Raw genomic sequence first — 23,002 nt, 5'->3', positions numbered from 1 at the left:
AGGAGCCCCTGGTGGATTCGACCCTTTTGATTAGCAGCTGAGCTCTTAACCACTATGTCACCAGGGTTTCCCGATAGCATATAAGAGATCTTAAAACCTATAGTTTACTTAAGGCAGGAGAAAGAAGACTTTAGCTTTAATGCTACCACTTAATAGTTTTATAACTTTAAGTGTTTCCACTTCTGAGCCTATTATGAGATGAAGATAATATCAGCACTATTCTGAAAGTATGGCATAGGATGTGCATAAAAATACTTACTAAACTAATGTTTTTCAAGGTTTTTGGACCACAACCCACTTAGAAATACATTTTTTGTGGAGATCTTATACATACACATATGCATATGTATGTATATATATGTGTATGTTTATATATAGTTGCAGCTCAAAACTTGCTGCTATATGTGATAAAAAAAATATGTGATACACACTGATATTTTCTATTCTGTTTAATCAGAAAATAAACTGTTGCTCTTGTTTGTTGTTGTGTGCAGTGGAGTTGGTTCTGACTCACAGCAGCCCTGAATGACAGAGTAGAACTGCCCCATCAGTTTGCTAGGCTGTAATCTTTATGGGAAGGAACCATGGTGGCTAAGCACTTAGCTGCTAAGTGAAAGGTCAGCAGTTCAAGCCCACCAGCTGCTCCACAGGAGAAAGACATGGCAGTCTGCTTCCAATAAGATCACAGCTCTGTCCCGTAGGGTTGCTGCGAGTCAGAATCAACTCCATGGCAGCAGGTAACCTTTATGGGAGCAGATCCTCAGGTCCTTCTTGTGCAGAGTGGCGGGGGCGGGGAGGGGGGCTTGAACCACCCACTTTCCAGTTACTAGCTGAGCACTTAACCATTGCCCCACCAGGGCTCAGGCTGAGAGTTATAATTAATGGGTCCCATTAGTGAATTATACCTCTCAGTTTAAAAAACATTGCCTATATAAGAAAAAACTACGAGGTACCATATTAATAGAAGGTTTAGTAGTGCTTACATTACATACTGCTAGTTCTACTGTCAAGTTTCACTTCAAAACAGTTCGGTGTAATGTGGTTAAAGACATATACCTTTATTAATAAGTATGGAAGATTGTCTTCATATTTTCAGTTTTAGCTTTTCTTTTCCCTAATGGTGGGCTAGTAATAACTTGGAAATAATTAAAAAGAGAAGCTCCTAAGTTTTATCTTTTAAGTAATGAAATTCAAGTAGTGTCTCAGGATAAGGATTTTAGTTTTGAGGCGTGGTGAAATCTTGCAACTAATGTTGCATTTGCATCGTTATTCTTAATTAGATAACATTTCTTCAAACTGAAATTTTCCCACATTTTTCCTATATCACTTAAAAATAAAACAAGATTTACAATTAGTGAGACAGATGCTGTCATAATAAAAGACACGCTTGTGATGAATTAAAAACTTCAGGACACTTGGGTATCATTTAGCTACTAAAGCAATAAATGGCCAAGGCTAGTAAAGCCTCTAATTTGTGGCCTACTAACTGTAAAAAAAAGAGGCCTGGTGGTGCAGTGGTTAAAGCACTTGGCTGCTAACCAAAAGGTCAGCAATTCAAACCCACCAGCCACTCCATAGGAGAAAGATGTGGCAGTCTACTTCCCTAAAAGATTACAGCCTTGGAAACCCTATTGGGCAGTTTTACTATGTCCTATAGGGTCGTTTTGAGTCAGACTCAATGGCAGCAGGTTTGGTAACGGGTTTAGCCATAAGAAGTTTGAATCTGTCATACATTTCATACAAACATTTGCCACAAAAACACTCACTGCAGCATTTTCCACAGAAGGCATCCAGGCTTTCCTAGGATGGATGTTCCCTCATCTTCATCCATAGATTCTGCTGGTAGAAACCATCTCTGTTAAAAATGTACTGTAGTTGGGGTCTCAAAAGCTTGTGAGCAGCCATCTAAGGTACTTCACTGGTGTCACCCATGTGGAACAAGGGAGAATGAAGAAAACCAAAGACACAAGGGAAAGATTAGCCCAAAGAACTCATGGACCGCAACTACCACAGCCACCACCAGACTGAGTCCAGCACAACTAGATGGTGCCTGGCTACCACCACTGACTGCTCTGTCAGGGATCACAATAGAGGGTCCCAGACAGAGCTGGAGGAAGATGTAGAACAAAATTCTAACTTTCAAAAAAAAAAAAAAAACCACTTACTGGTCTGACAGAGACTGGAGAATCCCCAAGAGTATAGCCTTTGAACACCCTTTTAACTCAGTACTGAAGTCTCACTCCTGAGGTTCACCCTTCAGTCAAAGATTAAACAGGCCCATAAAACAAAAGGAGACTAAATGGCACATCAGCCCAGGGGCAAGAATAAGAAGACAGAAGGGGACAGGAAAGCAGGTAATGGGGAGCTCAAGGTCAAGACGGGGAGATTGTTGACATGTCTTGGGGTTGACAACCAATGTCACAAAACAATATGTGTATTAATTATTTGATAAGAAACTAATTTGCTCTGTAAACCTTCATCTAAAGTTCAATTTTAAAAATGTACTGTCATGTCACATACCCTTCCTAACCAACACTTCGTTAGAGTAGAAGTTCTCTCTCCAGTGGAGTCCTCCCGTGCTCCCCTTCTCCTAAGTTTAACCTTTAGTTCGACAGTTAAGACTGCTTAGTTTGGAAAGAGACACAGAAGAGCTCACACAGGAGGTTGTTTCATGAAAGATAGTATATAATTTTGTAAGTCACTAGTAGTTTTTTAATATTTTTCTCTCCAGGTAAACATTAAAACATGTATCTTTTTCCTTTATGAGGACCCCCAGCGTTCCCAGACTTGTAGGGAATCTGTTGCTGTGTGGTACAATGGAAACAGTTATGTGATCTAATGCTCAAATAATCTAATGGAGGACTTTGGATATTAAAAAAAAAAAAAAAGATTTTAATGTGCTTTCCAGATATCTGTGACCTCTTGGAAAAAAATTTTTTTTCTCTCCACTTAATTTTAAGACAATTTTTAAGTTGAACCGATTAAAGCATAGAAATTAATGAAGTGGAATGCTTGCTTTGAATAAACTTGAAGAAAATAGCTTTCTCCATTATTAATATAATAAAAATAATTTATAGAAACTCAATTCCCAAATGGTCATATGCTGCAGCTGGGAAATGGCATGTTAATCAAAATATTATGTTAATAGTTACAAGGAATATAATTTTTAGGTAATTAGACAACAGTAGAGTCTATGTTGCACAAACTATGGTGAATATAATCTTAGTGTTTCTTTGATTCAGGAGGTTATGAATGTGTAGACATGCTGGTTAAAAGTATTTTGCATAATATTTTAGTGTTTTGTGAGGTATTTTTCTTAATACTACCTCCTGTTATTTACTGAATATTTTAGGTTCTATTAGCACTTCTCACGGTGTTCTCAGTGCTTTCATGGTGCTCGTAGCTCAGTTTACTGAAGCTGTCTACAGTCTGATGTATTTAAGATACAAAATTCTGATTGATTCTGATCTGTTTCTTTCAGGTAAGTCATCACCATATAATGGATTTTATCTGATTCTATAGATCAGATTGTTTTATTTTGGATGTCATGGTAACAGCACAGGAACTGTGTATAATTTCTCATTTCTACAAGTAGTTATGACTACTGCAGAAAAGTACTGAAGAGAGAATTTATCTTGGCACCTTTTATGGAAATTTGAATTTTTTAAATTTTGATAACCTTTTGCTAAAGAGATGAACAAGTAAAGAACTTACCTCTTTGGGCAAGTATACATTAATAAGAATGCCTAGAAGAGGATTGATCCTTCAGACCCGGACCCATTGGCTGCTGCTGGGCCTGGCTTTACTCTGCAGTTTGGTATTATTTATGTACCTTCTGGAATGTGCCCCCCAGACTGATGGAAATGCATCTCTTCCGGGTGTTATTGGGGAGAATTATGGTAAAGAGTATTATCAAGCCCTCCTACAGGAGCAAGAAGAACAGTATCAAACCAGGGCAACCAGTCTGAAACGCCAGATTGCCCAGCTGAAACAGGAATTACAAGAAATGAGCGAGAGGATGAGATCATTACAAGAGAGGAAGAGTGGAGGGACTAATGGCATAGGCTTTCAAGGCAACAAAGAACTAGCACCTACTGATCTTTTAGAGTTTCTTCATTCCCAAGTTGACAAAGCTGAAGTTAGCATAGGAGCCAAACTGCCAAGTGAATATGGGGTCATTCCCTTTGAGAGTTTTACCTTAATGAAAGTATTCCAATTGGAAATGGGTCTCACTCGCCATCCTGAGGAAAAGCCAGTTAGAAAGGACAAGCGAGATGAATTGGTAGAGGTTATTGAAGCTGGGTTGGAGGTCATTAATAATCCTGATGAAGATGATGATCAGGAAGATGAGGATAATCCCCTTGGAGAGAAGCTGATATTTAATGAAAATGACTTCATAGAAGGTAATGTGAGAAATGTGTTGATTTATAGTTATAGTTGTATGACAAAATGCTAATATTGTATACTGGTAATATATCAGTTATTATCCACAGTATAAAAACATTTAAGCTTTTACCCATTTCATTCCACCAAGAATTTGAAGTGTGCTTGGCTGTTAACCGAAAGGTTAGAGGTTTGAAACCACCCGTCACTTTGTGGGAGAAAGATGTGGCATTCTGCTTCCGTTGAGATTTACAGCCTTGGAAACCCTATGGGCCAGTTCTACTCTGTCCTATAAGGTCACTGTGAGTCAGAATCGATGGTAACAGGTTTGGTTTTAATTTTGTTTTAGAAAAAGTTACAATGAGATCATAATAAAATGGAGAATATGGACCAGGGAAATATAATATATCTAAGCTTATATTGCTTGGGTATATTTCCCTGGTGGCGCAGTGGATAAGTGCTGAACTGCTAATGGTAAGGTTGGTGGTTCAAACTCACCAGCCACTCCACAGGAGAAAGATGGGGCAAGCTGCTTCTGTAAAGATTTACAGCCTTGGAAATCCGGTGTGGCAGTTCTACCCTGTCCTATAGGGTCGTTATGAGTCAGAATCAGCTCAACGGCAGTGGGTTTTTGTTTTTGTTTTTTTTGGTTTAAGCTTGTAATACCATTATTACTGAGGTTGAAGCAGACTCTTGTGGGCTGTGTATATATCTTGCATTCCTCTTATCTGGTCTTCATGTTCTGTGTTTTATGTTTTTTAAAAAAATATGAACTAAGGCACAAAATTTGAAAACCATTTGATAAAGAAAAAACTAGATTAGTGATTATTCTTCATTTTGGAGGAAGAAGTACGTGTCCCAACATCAGGGAGTCACATACAGCCACGCGTCACGTAATGCCCACGGTATGTTCTGTGAAATAAGGTATTACGTGACTTGGATGTTCTGCAAACACTATTATATACAGACAGTCCCCTTGCTAGATGTAGATATTAAATTGCAGACCTAAAACCATTTTGAATGTCATTTTTTTAAAGTTCTCTTTGCCTGATTCTATAAAAAGTATACCACATGTAGTTTTTGTTGACCTTGAGTTCTCATGAATATTGCTTAATGTACTATAATAGATTGAGGCCTTTGGAGGCCATCAGGGAGGGCACTGTGCTTTTCAGTGGCATTTCAGCTATTCTCGCCCTGTGGCGACCTCTTTTCTGCTGTCATATCCCGCCATTTTTGATCAGTTGTTTTTCTAGAAACTTCTAACGTTTCTGCTGGCTCAGCTTTTTGTCTTTTTATTCTAGCTTGTGGCAGGATTGAAAGCTGCAGAGGAAATAAGGTAACTAGTTAACATGTGTAAACTACCCTCACATCAGCTGTGCCTAAAAAGAAAGAGAACTGCCACTTTTATGTCCTGCAGCTTCTGCTTATCTTATCAGTCTCCTTCGATTCTCTCACAGGATTTTTCTCTGCATATTCTGTCCTTCATTATCCTTCTACTGTGCCGTTCCCCTCCGCCACTTAATAATTACTGACAGCAAACAACTGAGTAACTGCTATTTGTGTTTCAGACTTTAGCTTAGATGTCACTTCTAAGAAGTCATCTCCAACCCTGCAGATTTAAGACAGCAGGGCTTCCTGAATGCTCTTAAAAGTCACTGATCTTTACTTCCCCTCTCAGGGCTCTAGTTGCTTTATATGGAATTGCCCACTTACTGATTTGTAGTTCCTTCCAGACCGTTAGATCAGGAGGGCAGCCTGCTGAGGGTTGTTCACCACTATTCCCAGATATTAACTGGGAGTAGTCGTTATGTCTTGTGGTCTAATCTTCTGTCTCTTGATGATCACACTTTAAAATCAGATAGCCTAGTAGACTTCTGTACTTTTCTCCCAAACTCATCTCAAATTCCTGTGTTTAAATCTATGCTAATTTTATATATATATACATATATATATAAAACACTGTATTGTTACTATTTGTTTATTTTTGTCTCTCTTGTTTGACTGACCCTTCTTCAAAACCAGGACCATATCAGTAGGCTTCTTTATATCACCAGTGACAGACACGAAGGCACTGTATTTGCTTTTGTTGAATTGAACCAAGTAGTAGATGTTTCGACTCTTGGAGCTAGAATTTAGTATTACTAGAAGTAATTTCCTTACCTTTGAAATATAGTTGATTGTAATATGTGTTGATGGCTTTATTATGAAAAAAAAAAAGTACATAAAAAACAGTAATTTGGAGCATATTTTATGGATTGAATGATAATATAGCAAAGCGGTGACTTTTTTTTTTTTTTTTTTAACCTCTCCTTTTAAGGAATAGTTGCAACAGACTGTATAGTGGTGATATCTATTTTTACAAATAAATAAATATCCTACAGGTCTGGTTTAATACTCTGACTGAGTAAAATCCGTATTCCCATTGATTTACACATTTTGACATGGAGGCATCTTTGTTCCTAACTCTGTCTTGTAGGTTACTATCGCACTGAGAGAGATAAGGGCACCCAGTACGAACTCTTTTTTAAGAAAGCAGACCTGGTGGAATATAGACATGTGACCCTCTTCCGCCCTTTTGGACCTCTCATGAAAGTAAAGAGCGAGATGATCGACATCACTAGATCCGTCATTAATATCATTGTGCCTCTTGCTGAAAGAACTGAAGCATTTGCACAGTTCATGCAGAACTTCAGGTAACTCTCAGGGCTTAAGTCTTTGGTTAAGTCCTGCCAGAAGTCACATTTCGTGCAGATTTACTTAATTTATCTTTATTGGGTACTTAGAATTACAGAATAATTTTATAAGCTTTAAGGGAACTTTTTTATTTTTGATATTGTCATTTATTGTAAAACATGAGTAGTATGTTGTTTTATTGAGAGTTTGAATCTGGAAGTAAATCAAGAATGACAACTATTAGAAACTAAATTTGATGGCCTTTACAATTATATGTGAACTCATTTTAGAACAAAGTTTTAAAAATTAACTTTAATGAGGCATAATCTCCACACAATAAAATTCACTTTAAGTATACAGGTCCCCAGACCTTTGGCAGATATTTACACTCATGTAATCAGCATCCCAATCAAAGTATAGAACATTGCTCTCTCCCCAGAAAATTCCCTGCAGAACAAATTGAGTTTTAAAATTAAAATAAATTTTAGAAGGACAAATATTCAGCTAAAAATGGGAAAGAAATTATTCCATCTTGGGAAGCAAAGACTTTTTCACTTTTTTGTCACTGAATTTGTATATTTCAAAATGTGGAAGTGTTAGTTAATAACTATTAAGGTAACTGTATGAGGAATGCAGGAGAAAGATGTGGCAGTCTACTTCCGTAAAGTTTACAGGCTCGGAAGCCCTCTGGGGCAGTTTTCCCTGTCCTGTGGGGTCACTGTGAGTTGGAATTGACTTAAGAGCAATGGTTTGGGTTTTTGTAAGTGAGGAAAGTACTGCTTTTTTGTTTTAATTTAAGAATTGCCATGTTTCAATTACTTTTAGATATTTAAAAGTAGGCCAAACAAAACTTATTCTTCTGTTAATGCTTTTTAAGTGACCTTTTGTATTTCGAAGTGTTATAAATGTCAAACTAAGTATTCTAGACTAATATCCTAGTTTTAATGCTTTGTAATCCTGATCTTAATTCTCATAATGAAATTGTTAGATATAAAAGTTAGCACTATTTTTTAGCAAAATATCAAAAAGCCGTGCTTCCAAATGAGTTTTACCTATTTGAAATTGTTTGTTTGAGACCTGATTTCCTAAAGCATTTTTTAGACTGCCTTTCTTGGAATTGCCATCAAAGCCTATATTGTTCTTAATGCTGAGTAATCTCAGTCATGGCAAATATATTCTTTGGTAGTAGATACACTTTCCGGAATTAGTCAGCCTGAGGACAAAAGACTCTTAATCCAAAGCTTGAATATTTGGTTCTGAACTAATTGGACTTACTCATTTGAGTAGCTTGTAACTTGCTTCTAAAGGCAATACCAAAGCCAAAATTTCAAAAATATTTTGAAACATGGCAATGTTGTTGGAATGCGTTTGCTGTAATGCCTTTAACATTTCAGCAGTATTGCCGCTTTTATATTCACTTAAAGCTTTGTGTTGAGTTTCTAAGTGAGTAATACGTCGCTATTGCTTTCTGAATAAGTAGTGCCTCACATGTTTTCTTGAACAAACTTTGTTCTTCAATTCTGTTAGGGATGTATGTATTCATCAGGACAAGAGGATTCACCTCACAGTGGTGTATTTTGGTAAAGAAGGACTGTCTAAAGTCAAGTCTATCCTAGAATCTGTCACAAGGTTGGTGAGCCATTGTCCACATTGAAGTCCTTGATATTTAACATGAGAAGAATGAGAATATCTGTATTTAATGAGTTAATAATTTTGAATAACTGCTGTTTAGAAGTTGGCTTAGCATGTGTATGGTGGTGATCATAAATTCCTGATTTCACATGCAACCCTAAATAACTCATCTTCCCTTAAACTCTTTGCAAACAGCCTGGCATGATTAGGGCACTCTCACTCTAGGGCCCACCACCTTTTTATGTTTGTTTCCATTTATTGTTTATTTTCTTCTGATGAACTCTTTCCCTTTTTCTATGTGTAATTCTCTTTGATACCATCATCTGAGCCTTTGTCTTGCTTGTCATCTTTGTTTGTTTTCTGTTTTCCCAAGCTCTTCTGTCTTACCCTGCAAATGATGCTTAGGTCTCCCATATCTTTAAGAACCCCCAGCTGACTCTCCAGTACCCAGTAGTACTTTCACATTTCTGTCCTTTCACAGCTAAACCTCACAAGATAGTAATGTTGTAACCAAGCAACTTATATAGTATCTGGCACATAGTAGGTGCTCAGATGTTTGAATGAATGAATAAATTAGTAATTCCTTAATGCTTATGAATTCTGTAGCTTCTCAGTCTTCACTAAATTGTAGGCCCAAAGTTATGGCCTGCTGCCAATTCAGCCTTCTCTTTATCATCCTTTTTCATCTCATTTTTGTGTTTGACACCTAACCAATACTTCCTCCTTGAAGCATTCTGTATTTTGTAAAAGGTCAATACTTCGTTAATGTAAGATTATTATAGTGTAGCACGTGAGCTTTTCTGACTCTGCCAACTCTGTGTCTTTAATTTCTTCTTTACCTGCCTACCCATTGTGGCCATTCCTTTAGAGGCTATGTTCTCAGAAGCCATTCTTCTTAAATCATCCAACTAACATTTGTTGAGTCCTACCTGCTGTGTTCCAGGTACACTCCTTTGGAATCTGACTGGGGCAGCTAGAAGAAAATTGGGCACAAATGAGTGAGATGCTGTTCCTACCTTGAAGGGACTCTGACAGCATTGGTATATATAAGCACAGGTCATTGTCTTCTTCTTTACACCAGCTCCTCCTTCTAATAGCCCTCTTTTAGTTCAGAGTAAAACCATTCTTACGAATTCTCTGAGAGTCAGAGTCTTACTCGTTGTTTGCCATATACCACTAATAAGTCAGTTCTTACCTACTTCATAGGACCTCTTCTCTATCCTTTCCTTGCTGCTGCCAACCACCCTAGTGCATATTCTTCCTCCCTCCATTTCTTCCTTTCCTCCTCTCTTTACCATTTTTCAGTCACTTTCTTAGTGCCAAGTATTTATTTACGTTAGTTTATTGAATTCATCCTTGTATTATTCAGGGCTCCTCTGTGGCAAAGATGGAAACCTACCTTGAGCTCTCTTAAGGAAATAGGAACATTACTGAAGAATATTGGCTAGCTCCCAAAATTAAAGGGATTATTTCCACCAAATTTTTGAAAGTATAACAAAACAGCTTTGGCATCTCAGGGAACTAGAACCAGAAACTTGAATACCATCAAAATTCTCTTGTCATCTTCTTGTCTGTTTTTCTCTGCATGTTGACCTGATTCTCCTATTGCAGATTGGCTTCTTCCACGTGGTGAGGGATATGGCTGTTGGCGGCTCTGGGCTCACAACTTCTCAGCTTTGCCATCAGAGAAGAAAGAGCTTTCTCCCACCTGCAGTTGAGAAAATCTCAGGGAAGGACTTTTTGCCCACTTTTGAGCCAATCACTATGGCCAGGTGGGGTGAGGGTATTGTGATTGGCCTAACTTGAGTCTGGTCCCCACCCCTAGAAGATTATTGTGATTGGGGTGGGTAGAGAGTGAGGAATACTCTGTGATCAGTTCCTCTACTTGGTGCTGGGGGTAGTAGGAGATAAGGGGGTGTGAGGAGGAGGTGATCGGCAGTTGTCTAAAAGAAGGGGAGGGAGCCCTGGTGGTGCAGTGGTTAAGAACTTAGCTGCTAACCAAAAGGTCAGCAGTTAGAATCCACCAGGTGCTTCTTGGAAACCCTATGGGGCAGTTTTACTCTGTCCTGTAGGGTCACTATGAGTCAGAATCGACTCAACAGCAACAGGTTTGGTTTGGAAGAAGGGGAGAGGAGTCATGGGTGCCCTGACTACTCGGTGTCCACTCCATGGATAATTTGAGCCTGTGCTCCCGTGTCTCCATTACTCATTCTGTACTACTAGGAGACTAACCTTTTTTGATCCAGCTATACCCTGAAGTTCTCCACCCTGAGCCTCACCTGATGTTCCCACCTAGGCATCTAGTTCAGCGGGTTGGGGTGGGCCCTGAGCATTTGCATTTCTAACACATTCCCAAGGGGACTTGATGCTGCAGATTTGGGGACCTAACTATGAGAACCACTGCCCTAACAGAAAAACCTTGCTGACACCTCCTTGCCTTTAGGATACTGGCCAAATTCTTAAGCCTCTCATGAAAGGTGCATTCAGTTTGACCCTTTTCTGGTCTTCACAGTGTTTCCATACTTTTTTCCAACCTGATTTGTATGATCCCTGTTCCCTAAATGCTTTCTACTTTCTCTTTGCCTTTTAGAATGATTAGAAAATTGCAATGACCTGTACACTCACCACTGAATTCAAGATTTTAACCAGAGCATAACTCAAGTTCCACTTCTAACATCTTCTCAGACTACTCCAGGCAAAAATGATCTCTTTTCTCTGTACTGCTGTTCATTCATTCATTCAGCAAATATTTATTGAACTCCTACTCTATGAGATATAGTGTGTCCAAACTAATGAACACAACAAAATCCCTGTTTTCATGGAGCTTACCTTCCAGTTAGGGGAGACATATGAACAAATATGTAACATATCTGGTGGTATTAAGGAAAATAAAGCTGAATAAAGAAATAGGCCAGTGCTGCTTCACATGTGGTAGTCAGGGAGGACCCCTCTGATTAGGGGACCTTTGACCAAAGATCAAAGGGCGTGAGTGAAGAGTGTTCTTTTTCCGTATCATTCATGCAGTTGCATTCTTTATTAACCAACAGCATGGCAGTTTTTTCCTGTGTGGATATTTCTTATTTCCCCAGTAGGTTTTTAAGATCCTGAAGGACAGTGGCCATTACTTAACACTGTAAACCTCACAACACCGGTAGCAAAGAAGGGGCAGAGAAATAGTAACACCACCAGCATGTTACCTCAGATTCGGGCGTTTAGTGAATGTCTGTCCCTGGTGATGGTTATACATGTGAAGCTGGTGGTTTCCTTTCCCTGTTATGAATGTAGAACCAACATAATAAAAAGGTTTGAAGTGTAAAACATATTTTGTAAATTGTGTTGAAGGAAGAGAGTTGTTATAATTAGTGGGACTTATCGTTTGTTGTATGTTGTTTCCTCACAGTGAGTCTAATTTTCACAATTACACCGTGGTCTCATTGGATGAAGAATTTAATCGTGGACGAGGACTAAATGTGGGTGCCCGAGCTTGGGACAAGGGAGAGGTCTTGATGTTTTTCTGTGATGTTGATATATATTTCTCAGCCGAGTTCCTTAACAGCTGCCGATTAAATGCTGAGCCAGGTGCGTAAAACATTGGTAGGTGATCTGAGTTTAGAATTTCAAACACTGTCAGCATACCCTATATTTTGAGTCAGATTGATTTGAGGGAAAAGAAGTTTTAATTAAAGTCTAGTTTTGTTTTGTCTTTTTCTTTTAACATTATATTAGGCACAATTTAATTGGAATACTAAGTAGAAAATTTGCCACTCTGAAGCTCATATTCCTTCTTCTTGAGGCCAAATTCTAATGGCTTTAAAGCCAAATAAATAAAAAGGAATAAAAAGTGTGAAATTAACAAGGAGGAAGCTTCACTGGTCAGAAAAGAGATGTCCAGGTGGTTTGGAAATATGTGCAAATCAGAAGTGTCCAACTTCAGGCTAAGGTTACAGACACATATGCAAGAATCTACATGAATTGCGTGATCTCAAGAAGTATGCATTTTGGGGTGACTTACTATATATACTTTGCTTATGTCGTAGATTTAATATATGAGCAAATGGCATTTTTATAAATCAAGTTTTATTTTAAACGTGAAAAGGAAGTGTTCTGTATTAAAGAATCTCATAGCAAAATTTTTTTTTAATGTAGACTATTCATATCATGCAAATGATTACTTTTTTATTAGTCAGTTTGGTTGGAGATAGTTGCCGGGAATTCTCTGAAAGCCTGGTGAGTAAACGAGGATTTAAGCTTACTTTTGTAACTCCAGAAAGCATGAAATCCAAAATGTGGAAGTTGGAGAAGACAGGTATTTGCTCAATGTAAAATAAATGTTCTACTATCCAGAAATAAATCAGGTTTGCCTCAGGGAATTTGAGCTCCCTGTCCCTAAGTGGGTTTTAAGGAAGGTGACATGAGCATCTGCTGGGATCCTTATAATAAAAATGCTACTGCGTTACCTACGCAGTGCTCTCCAGGTTACCGGACGCTTTCTCTGACCAGGTTTGATTGAGGCCAATCATGAAAAGGGCTTCTCTGCTGAGCGGTAGTTGAGCTAGTTAGACTTTCAGGCCCCTCAGTGCTGGCCACTTGAATGCTAATAACAAGGGCTTCTGCTTACCATTTCAGGCATTTTGAACCCTTAACTTTTCCAGACCTTGGTTCAAATCAGTTTATAGTTCTGTATTTTAATTATTCACTACATATCTATTCATTGTACAGAATTCTTTGGATTTACTGTTTCTAATGCTTCATTTTGAAGGGTGTATTTAACAGGAGTCTCTGGATTTTTTGGTAATTGTCAGAGGTTAACTTCCTTCCGTTACTGCTGATAGATGAAATAAGGAGCAATGAATGGCTCACCTAATAAATATCTGAGAGAATACCCTAGTGTATCTCCTCATAGTCAAAGGGAGTAAATATGTAGAAAATATGTAGAGCACCCTTTAATCTGGTTTTTCTGGGGTTTTTTATTTTTTATTTTTGGCAAGGTTATAGTTTTGTGGACTGACCTACTAATAAGTTACAAAGTTATCAGCATGTTCATCAAATTAACAGGCTGCTCAGTAGCCTAAATATGGATCGACAAGTTGTAAATAAAATTGTCATAGGTGATAAGAAAGGTTAATAAAGCCTTAACAAAGATTACACTGAAGATCAGCCCTTCATTTTATAATTTCTTTGTGTAATATAAAACATATATTTTAATTTATAGGTAAAAAGGTGTTTTACCCTGTGGTGTTCAGTCTTTACAATCCTGCTGTTGTTTATGCCAATCAGGATGGGCCACCACCTGTGGAGCAGCAACTGGTAAGACTTGTGCTTGTCAACTGTGGAAAGTTTGAAAGGCTTTTCCTAGATTCTTTCATGTTTGTTATACAAGTAGAAAAAAAATTTCAATAAAAAATTATAGTTATTATTTACATATTTCCGTAGCCTCTTCTTCCCCCATAAAATACTTTCATACTTACTGTTTCAGAATTAAGTGTCCTTCTGAATCTAGGCCACAAAGAAAAACCTCATGTTCCAGAATGTGGAAATTGTACAATCATTTCTGCCTACTTATTTTTGTTGTTATTGTTACGTGCCTTCGAGTGGGTTCTGACTCATAGCGACCCCACATACAACAGAACGAAGCACTGCCCAGTCTTGTACCTCCTCTACCTTGAGGAGGCAGCTCTTCCCCAGTCATCTTTTGAGTGCTTTCCAACCTGAGGGGCTCATCTTCTGGCACTATATCAGACAAATGTTCCGCTGCTATTAAGAAGGTTTTCACTGGCTAATTCTTTCCAGAGGTAGACTGCCAGGTCCTTCTTCCTAGTCTTAGTTTGGAAGCTCAGCTGAAACCTGTCCGCCATGGGTGACCCTGCTGGTATTTGAATACCAGTGGCATAGCTTCCGGCATCACAGCAACATGCAAGCCCCCACGGTATGACAAACTGACAGACACATGGGGAACTTATTTTTAGTAGTAATAAAAATAAATTTTAGATTTAATTAAAAACCTACTAACTAGAAATCAGAACTATTCTAATAAATAAGAGGAATAAAATATGATAGGAAATTACTCAGAAAGTCATGGAATGGGAATGTCATATATCAAAGCTTGCAGTTATTACCAAAGCTTTATTTATATAAGCTTTAAAAAAAATTTTTTACAAACTTAAAATTTATATAAAAAAGTTACAAAGATAGTGCAGAAAATTCCTGTATTTCACCCAGTTTCCCCAGATGTTAACATCTTTGTTGTTGTTAGGTGCTGTTGAGTCAGTTCCGACTCATAGCAACCTTGTGTACAACAGAGTGAAATACTGCTTGGTTCTGTGCCATTTCCACAATCATTGCTACGTTTGAGCCCATTGTTGCAGCCATTGTGTCAGTCCATCTTGTCCAGAATCTTCCTCTTTTTCGCTGACCCTACATTTTACCAAGCATGACGTCCTTCTCCAGGGCCTGGTCCCTCCTGATAAAATGTCCAAAGTACCTGAAATGAAGTCTCATCATCCTCACTTCCAAGGAGCATTGTGGCTGTACTTCTTCCAAGACAGACTTGTTCGTTCTTTTGGCAGTCCATGGCATGTTCAATATTCTCTACCAGCACCTTAATACAAAGGTGTCATTTCTTCTTCGGTCTTCCTCTTTCATTGTCCAGCTTTTGCATGCATATGAGGCAGTTGAAAACACCATGGCTTGGGATCAGGTGCACCTTAGTCCTCAAAGTGACATCTTTGCGTTTCAAAACTTTAAAGAGGTCTTTTGCAGCAGATTTTGCAGCAATGCAATACATCGTTTGATTTCTTGACTGTTGCTTCTGTGGATGTTGATTATTGATCCAAGTAAAGTGACATCCTTGACAGCTTCAATATTTCTCTGTTTATCATGATTTATTTGTTCATTGTTTATTGGTCCAGTTGTGAAGATTTTTGTTTTCTTTGTGTTGAGATGTAATCCATACTGAAGGCTCTAGTCTTTGATCTTTATGATTAAGTGCTTCAAGTTCTCTTCACTTTCAGCAATCAAGGTTGTGTCCTCTGCATTTCACAGGTTGTTAATGAGTCTTCCCCTAATCCTGATGCCATGTATCTCTTCATTTAGTCTGGCTTCCTAGATTATTTGCTCAGCAGATTGAATATGTACGGTGACAGGAAACAACCCTGCCGCACACCTTTCCTGATCTCAAACCATACAGTATCCCATTGTTCTGTTTGAACAGCTGCCTCTTGATCTATGTACAGGTTCCTCATGAGCACAGTTAAGTGTTCTGGAATTCCCATTCTTCACAGTGTTATCTGTAATTTGCCAAGATCCACACAGTTGAAATGCCTTTGCATAGTCAATAAAACAGAGGTAAACATCTTTCTGGTATTCTGTGCTTTCAGCCAAGATCCATCTGACAGCAATAATTTTGATAATTTCCACATTCTGTTGGATTATCGTTTTTTGGAATGGGCACAGATGTAGATCTCTTCTAGTCAGTTGGCCAGGCAGCTGTCTTCCAAATTTCTTGGCATAGAGGAGTGAACACCTCCAGTGCTACATTTGTTTGTTGAAACATCTCAGCTGTTGAAACATCCTGTGAATTCCTGGAGCCTTGTTTTTTGCCGCTGCCTTCAGTGCAGCTTGGACTTCTTCCTTTGATACCATCGGTTCTTAGTCATATGCTGCCATTCGAAATGGTTGAATGTTGACCAATTCTTTTTGGTACAGTGACTGTGTATATTCCTTCCATTTTCTTTCTTTCTTTTTTTTATAATTTTTATTGTGCTTTAAGTGAAAGTTTACAAATCAAGTCAGTCTCTCACAAAAACCCATATATGCCTTGCTACACACTCCCAATTACTTTCCCCCTAGTGAGACAGCCCGCTTTCTCCCTACACTCTCTCTTTTCGTGTCCATTTCGCCAGCTTCTAACCCCCTCCACCCTCTCATCTCCCCTCCAGGCAGGAGATGCCAGCATAGTCTCAAGTGTCCACCTGATCCAGGAAGCTCACTCCTCACCAGCATCCCTCTCCAACCCATTGTCTGGTCCAATTCATGTCTGCAGTGTTGGCTTCGGCCATTTTCTTTTGATGCTTCCTGTTTCGTTAAATATTTTGCCTATAGGACCCTTCAAAATTGTAATTTAAGGCTTAAATTTTTTCTTTAGTTCTTTCAGTTTGAAAAATGCTGAGTATGTTCTTCCCTTTTTGTTTTCTAACTTCAGGCCTTTGCACATCTCGTTACGATACTTTTGTCTTCCTGAGATACCCTTTGAAATCTTCTGTTCGGCTCTTTTACTTCATTATTTCTTCCATTCATTCTTCCGTTCCATTCAAGGGTAAGTTTTAGAGTCACTCTCTTTTGACTTACATTTTGGTCTTTTCTTCCTGTCTTTTTGTTGACCTTTTTCTTTTTTTCGTGTATGATGTCTTTGATGTCATTCCACAGCTCTTCTGGCCTTTGGTCATTAGTGTTCAGTGCATCAAATCTGTTCTTGAAGTGGTCTCCATATTCAGGTGGAATATACTCAAACTTGAATTTTGGCTGTCATGGACTTGTTTTAATTTTCTTCACCTTCAGCTTGAACTTGCATGAGCGATTGATGATCTATTCTGCAGTCAGTCCTTGGCCTTGTTCTGACTAATGATTTTGAGCTTTTCCATCATCTCTTTCCACAGATGTAATTGATTTGATTCCTGTGTTTTCCATCTGGTGAGGTCCATGTGTATAGTCGCCATTTATGTTGTTGAAAAGGTATTTGCAATGAAGAAGTTGTTGGTCTTGGAAAGTTCTATCATGCAGTCTCTGGCTTCATTTCCATCCCCAAGGCCATATTTTCCAACTACAGATCCTTCGTTTCTGGCTTTCACATTCCAATCACCAGTGCATCTTGAGTGCATGTTTGATCAATGTTAACATCTACATAACCATTGTACATTCATCAAAATTAAGAAATTAACATTGGTATGTTACTGTTAAGGAGCTCCGGTGGTACAGTGATTAAGCATTTGGCTGCTAACTGAAAGGTTGATGGTTCAAACTCATCAGCCGCTCCACATAGAAAGATGTGGCAGTCTGCTTCCATGGTGCAGTTCTACTTTGTCCTACAGGGTTGCCGAGAGTTGGAATCGACTCGAAGGCAATGGTTAAGCAGATGGGCTGCTAACCCAAAGGCTGGTGGTTCAAATCCACCAGCCATTCCTAGTGAGAAAGAGGTAGCAGTCTGCTTCCATAAAGATTACAGCCTTGGAAACCCATGGGGCAGTTCTGCCTTGTCCTACAGGTTGCTATGAGTTGGAATCGACTAGATGGTAGTGGGTTTTGTTGTTTATGTTACTGTTAAGTATACTACAGATTTTATTAGAATTTCATTAGTTTTTCCACTGATGTCCTTTTTCTATTCCAGATTCCAGGCCAGGGTACCGCATTGCATTTAGTATAATCTTTTGGTGTTAACATGAATAAAGAATGGCGTGAACTAAGAAGTAAATTTAATATGTTAAAAAAAAATAAGAAAACCCAGGAGAGAAGGAGAAAACAAACATAAAGACAGAAATTAATGAAACAAAAATTCTTTATGTGCAAAAAAAAATTTTCATTTAAATCATTAAATGGATAGATTCAGGGTATAAAAAGATAACATTGGAAATTAAGACATGAAAGCACTGAGAAATTAATTATATATAATAAAATTTTAAAGTTGTAAATTCAAGACAAGATTTGAGAATTTATAAAATACTAACATGAGCTAAGAAGAAATAGAAGCATTGAAGAGACCAGAAGTTATCAAAAATTTTACCAAGTTTCCCCACACTTTCAGAGAGCAGGTAATCTTAGTGCCATAGGATTTATTTAATATATTTCTTAAGACCAGCATTATCTCGATACAAACACCTGGCAAAGCATGTGAGCACATATGTGTGTACACACACCCCTCTAACTTACCTGTAGTCAGTGCTCCTTAGGAATATAAATATAAAGGGGCTCAAAATAGCAGACTGAGCACCCACATCTGCCTTACCTCACATGCAGAATCCTTTGTAAAAATGAATTATTAAAAAGGAAAACCCACAATAGTGTATAAAAAATGAGAGAAATGCCTTTAGCAGATGTAGTTTTGAGAAATTTCTCTAAGGTAGAAACAGCATAGAGCTGATGGAGGGATAGCAAGCAGAAGAGAACAGTCTGGAGCATGTGCAGATCCCTGAGTGAAGATGGGGCTGCTTTGCATCCTCTGAATTCATAGAAGACTGGGAGTGGGATGGAGCCATGGAGTCTGTGTGCTTCTCTGGGGAGTGCTGAGCAGCGGGTGCCACAGGGATCGACTCCCAGGCTAGGCAGTGTGTGTGGTTACTGGAGCTGGAGAGGCAGGGCAGGATCCTAGGAAGCTAGTGCATTGCAGGATGTCCTGGGAACCCCTGGACTCAGAACATGAGCTGCTGGTGCATACTGCCTGAGACCACGTCTGCCCCTCTTCCATTGTTACTGGAGATAAGCCCTTGTCATCGTAGCCAACAGCCTTGGATTTTTGAATAATGATTTTTGAAGTAAAAATGAGTACCAGTTAACTAAGACTAACCAAACATTTAAGGAAAGCCAGCACTTTGAGAAAGGCACCAAATTTTAATAAACAAAACTTAACACATGAGAACATGAATATAGATAGGAAACATCTGGAGATTAGAGAAAACATTAAATTTGTAAACAAGATATGTTGCTAAAAAATCAGCTAAAAATTGTGAAAATATAAAACTCAGTGGGCTGAATAGTGGAATGGTCACAAATGCATGTAGAAATTGTTGAATTGGTGAAAGTTTTTGTGTGTATATTTTCCCCACAATAAAAATAAAAAATGGAAATGGAAAATATATACCTCATTTATCAGGTCCAACTTCATTGAGTCCCCAGTGCTACCTGATTAATTCTGTTTTTTCCAGTCATTTCTCTCATTCTGCACAGCAACTTTTTCAGACCATCACTGCTCTCCTCAAAATTTCCACCTCTACAGACCCTTACATTCCTGTTATCTTCAGGAATTTCCATGTGACTGCCCTACAGATTACCTCAGATTCATACCCAGAACCAAGCTCCTCCTTGCGCCGTCTTGCTGTGCCAGCCCTTTCTCCTGTGCTTCTAGACTTTGGGAATGGCACCCATATACCATCTGTCAAGAATGAAACTTGGCTTTCATTCTTGAGTTATCCCTCCCTGTCATTGCCCCCGTCCACCCAGTCCCATCAGTCACTTGCTCGCTTTTGTCAGTTCTGTGTCCTAAATCTTTTCCACATCTACCCACATTTCTTTCTTTTTGTACGTACATGCCATCATAGCATACAGCACTAGCTTCCTATGCCCAGGTTGCAACTGTTGTCTCTTTATTGCCTCCCCACCTCCCTTCTCCTCCATCCTAATCTCTTCTGTATACCCCAGCCTTCCAAGACATCATCTGATCCCATTTCTCCTCTGAATGACTTTTCAAAGAATGCCCCTTGTCATTAGGATAAAGCCCACCTGCATGACAAGGCACAGGTGGTTCTCTGTGATGGGGCCCTGAGTGTCTCTCTAGGCTAGAGATCAACAAGCTGGGGCCTGCAGGCCAAATCTGGCCTGCCACCTGGTTTTGTACTGCCCACAAGCTAAGAATGGTGTTTACATTTTTAAATGTTTGGGGAAAAAAACGATAATATTTCATGACACATGAAAATTATATGAAATTCAAATTTCAGTGTCCGTAGAGGAAATTTACTGGGACACAGCCATGTTCATTTGATTATTTATTGTCAGTGACTCCTTTCACACTACAAAGATTGAGTAGTTTTGATAAAGACCGTAAGGTTCACAAAGCCTAAAATATTTACTAGCTGGCCGTTACAGGAATGATGTGCTGAGCCCTGGCACACTTCCTTTGTGGGTACCCTCTACTTCTGACTCTGGTGTTGAATCCCGCCATCCATGCCCACATGCTCTGACCATCTCCAGGCCTCCACGCATGCTCTTCTTTTGCCAGGAACCCTCCCCTAGATAACTTGGCTAACTCCTGTTCATCTATCAGATTCTAACTTAGCCTTCATTTCTTGGAGGAAGCTGTCTCAGACCCTCCAGTTGGGGTCAGGTGCCTCTCCTTTTCATGCAGGAAGGACTTTTATTTCCTTTATTCGCCCACTTGTGTCCAGGTCCTCACTTTCTCGTTACCTACTTCAGGCTACCTGTTCAGTCATTATTCACAGCTTTATGCATAGTACCCCTGTCATCCCTCACTCCTTCTTTTGTAGAACCTTCAACCTGCCTAAGGGCAACTGTTAGCCAGGCCCTAGAGCGGCAGACTGTGGAGGGTGAGAAACACACAGCACCACTACTCAGTTTCACTTTATGACCTTAGACCTCAAGAGCCCTGGCACTGCCGTAAAGTCCTGCACCTTATCTAGTCCACCCATTCTCCCATTTTCCAAGCCAGCTAGCCTTCTAATACTTCCCAACACCCCCTCACCACTCCTTATTCTCTGTTTATCTTACTTCACTTAGAAGATAAATTCCTTATTCTCCTGTCATGAAACCTGTCAGATTCAGTGCTTCTGAACTGTAGCTTCAGCCCTCTCTCTGTTCGCAGGAGAGAAGCTGGGAATGCCTTTTTGTAAGGCCAGCCCAGACCTTTGTAAACTAGAGCTCATATCCTTGTGCCTAAACAAAGATGTCCGTCCAATTATCCTTCTTATTCTCTCCTGACGTAACATTTTGCCTCTTGTAGATCATTCTCATCAGCAAACAAACACACTGTAATATGACTTACCTTTAGAAAATACTGAAAGCCCTCTCTTGACCTCTGGGCCTCATTCTTTCTGTTCTTCCCTTGCTCACTGCTCTAGTCACAGTCGCTTCCTCGCTGCTTGTTAAACACTTCAAGCTCCTGCTGCTTTGCCTGGAGGTGGTCTCCTATTCCTTACATAGCCCACTCCTTCATTTATTTTGGGTGCCTGCTTAAATGTCACCGTCTGAGAGGCTGTTTGTGGCTGTTATATCCCAAACAGGCCTGCCCCTCTGTCAGGCTCTCTTCTCATCCTGTTGCATTTTTCTTCAAGGCGTGTATCACCATCTGAAATGCATATTTATGTGTGATGACAGGGAGTTTGTCAGCTCTGTTCCAGCTCCAGGAACCATATTTAACAGATAATAAACACTTGTTGAGTATATGAATAAAATAAAGGGTATTTATCAGGCTTCAACTTTTTCTTGATTCTGTGGCTCAATGTCATCCAAGTCCTTATTTTCTTTTTTTCTTCTCTCCTTGGACTGCTGTGGTTATGGCTTCGTTTTAAAGCTGGTTATCCTCATGGTTGCAAAAGGACTGCAGCAGTTGGAAGCTTCATACCTGCACCCTGTAACACACTGGCAAGCTGTTTTTGTAAACAGCTAGATAGGAAATATTTTATGTTTTCATTCCATGTCACAACTACTCTGCCTCATAGGGTGAAAGCAGTCTTAAGACAATCTGTAAAAAAATGAGCGTCACTGTGTTCCAATAAAAGTGTTTACAAAAGGAAGCTGCAGGCCGGATTTTACCTGTGGGCCCCAGTTTGCTGACTCCTGCCCTACACCATGTTAAAAGAGCAAGTGTCTGATTCAGAAACTCGAAAACAAAGAGGCTTTGTTTTCCAAAGTTCCCAGCAAACCTTCCCTTATAGCTTATTGACCTGAATTGGGTCTAGTGCCTGTTACTGAATCAGTTCCTACAACAAGTGGGGTGAGACTCCCTCACTGGTGTAAAGTACAGGCATTCTCGAGGTTATAAACCAGATCATTCCCGAGGTTATAAACCCGACAGCAACGGGTTTTTTTGGTTTAGTGCAAGGAAGGGGTCGAAGCCTTTTCACTGATTTATAAGCTGCACATCAGCAAGTGAAGGGGATTGTGATGAAGAATTTGTTGCTAGTAGGGGCTGATTTCATCATTTCAAAGTGAGGGCAAATTTATATAACATTAAAGGGCAAGGATGAGTTGTCAGTAGGTGGGTCATTGGTAACCCAAGAACTAACCCACCTTAAAGCTGTGGGTGAAAGCTTTCCCTGAAGCTCTGGGCTGCATGGGGCCAGGTAATTAACAGAATGAAATTCTGCACACAATCAGGAAGAACTGTTGGGGAATCGATGCTGGATAGGCACCCAAGAAAGCCCTACTGTGTAGAACTTCGCACAGTGTATTACAGTTTGTGTTTGTGTAACGGTCATCCTCCCTAGAATGCAAGTTGCTGAGGTCAGGCACCAGATAGATTCATTAGTAACCTCATCACCCACCTTGTGCAGGGGTTGAGAAAGTGGTGGGATCCTTTGCTCCTGGGGATTAG

The 23,002-nt window shown here is 39.4% G+C and overlaps 2 protein-coding genes across 10 annotated transcripts in view; both read left to right on the top strand.

The window, feature by feature from the left end:
• The window catches only part of RET (ret proto-oncogene), a 118,772-nt gene extending 116,578 nt beyond the window's left edge, over positions 1-2,194 (top strand). Inside the window, exon 24 of the mRNA XM_064290331.1 lies at positions 1,784-2,194. The gene's annotated coding sequence lies outside the window, so the exon portion shown is untranslated. The remainder of the gene's footprint in view (positions 1-1,783) is intronic.
• A 1,539-nt stretch (positions 2,195-3,733) lies between these two features.
• The window catches only part of CSGALNACT2 (chondroitin sulfate N-acetylgalactosaminyltransferase 2), a 73,376-nt gene continuing 54,107 nt past the window's right edge, over positions 3,734-23,002 (top strand). For 5 of the 9 annotated variants that reach the window (XR_775977.3, XM_003418582.4, XM_023558554.2 and 2 more), the window contains exons 1-5: positions 3,734-4,403; positions 6,860-7,076; positions 8,584-8,685; positions 12,089-12,267; positions 13,901-13,995. Coding sequence is in view for 4 of the 9 variants with exons in the window: in XM_003418582.4 (XP_003418630.1) it covers positions 3,743-4,403; positions 6,860-7,076; positions 8,584-8,685; positions 12,089-12,267; positions 13,901-13,995 (1,254 nt within the window). In the remaining 5 variants the exon portion in view is untranslated. Of the gene's footprint in view, positions 4,404-6,859; positions 7,077-8,583; positions 8,686-9,631; positions 9,745-10,299; positions 10,461-11,278; positions 11,384-12,088; positions 12,270-13,900; positions 13,996-23,002 lie in introns of those variants that run through there. The other 4 variants (XR_010322804.1, XR_002787837.2, XR_002787839.2 and 1 more) reach the window with 4 other exon arrangements.

The sequence above is a fragment of the Loxodonta africana genome, chromosome 8 (assembly GCF_030014295.1).
Source record: "Loxodonta africana isolate mLoxAfr1 chromosome 8, mLoxAfr1.hap2, whole genome shotgun sequence".
In the NCBI taxonomy this organism is placed as follows: domain Eukaryota; kingdom Metazoa; phylum Chordata; class Mammalia; order Proboscidea; family Elephantidae; genus Loxodonta; species Loxodonta africana.
The sequence above is the reverse complement of the archived record's forward strand: the minus strand, read 5'-3'. Positions and strand labels throughout refer to the sequence as shown.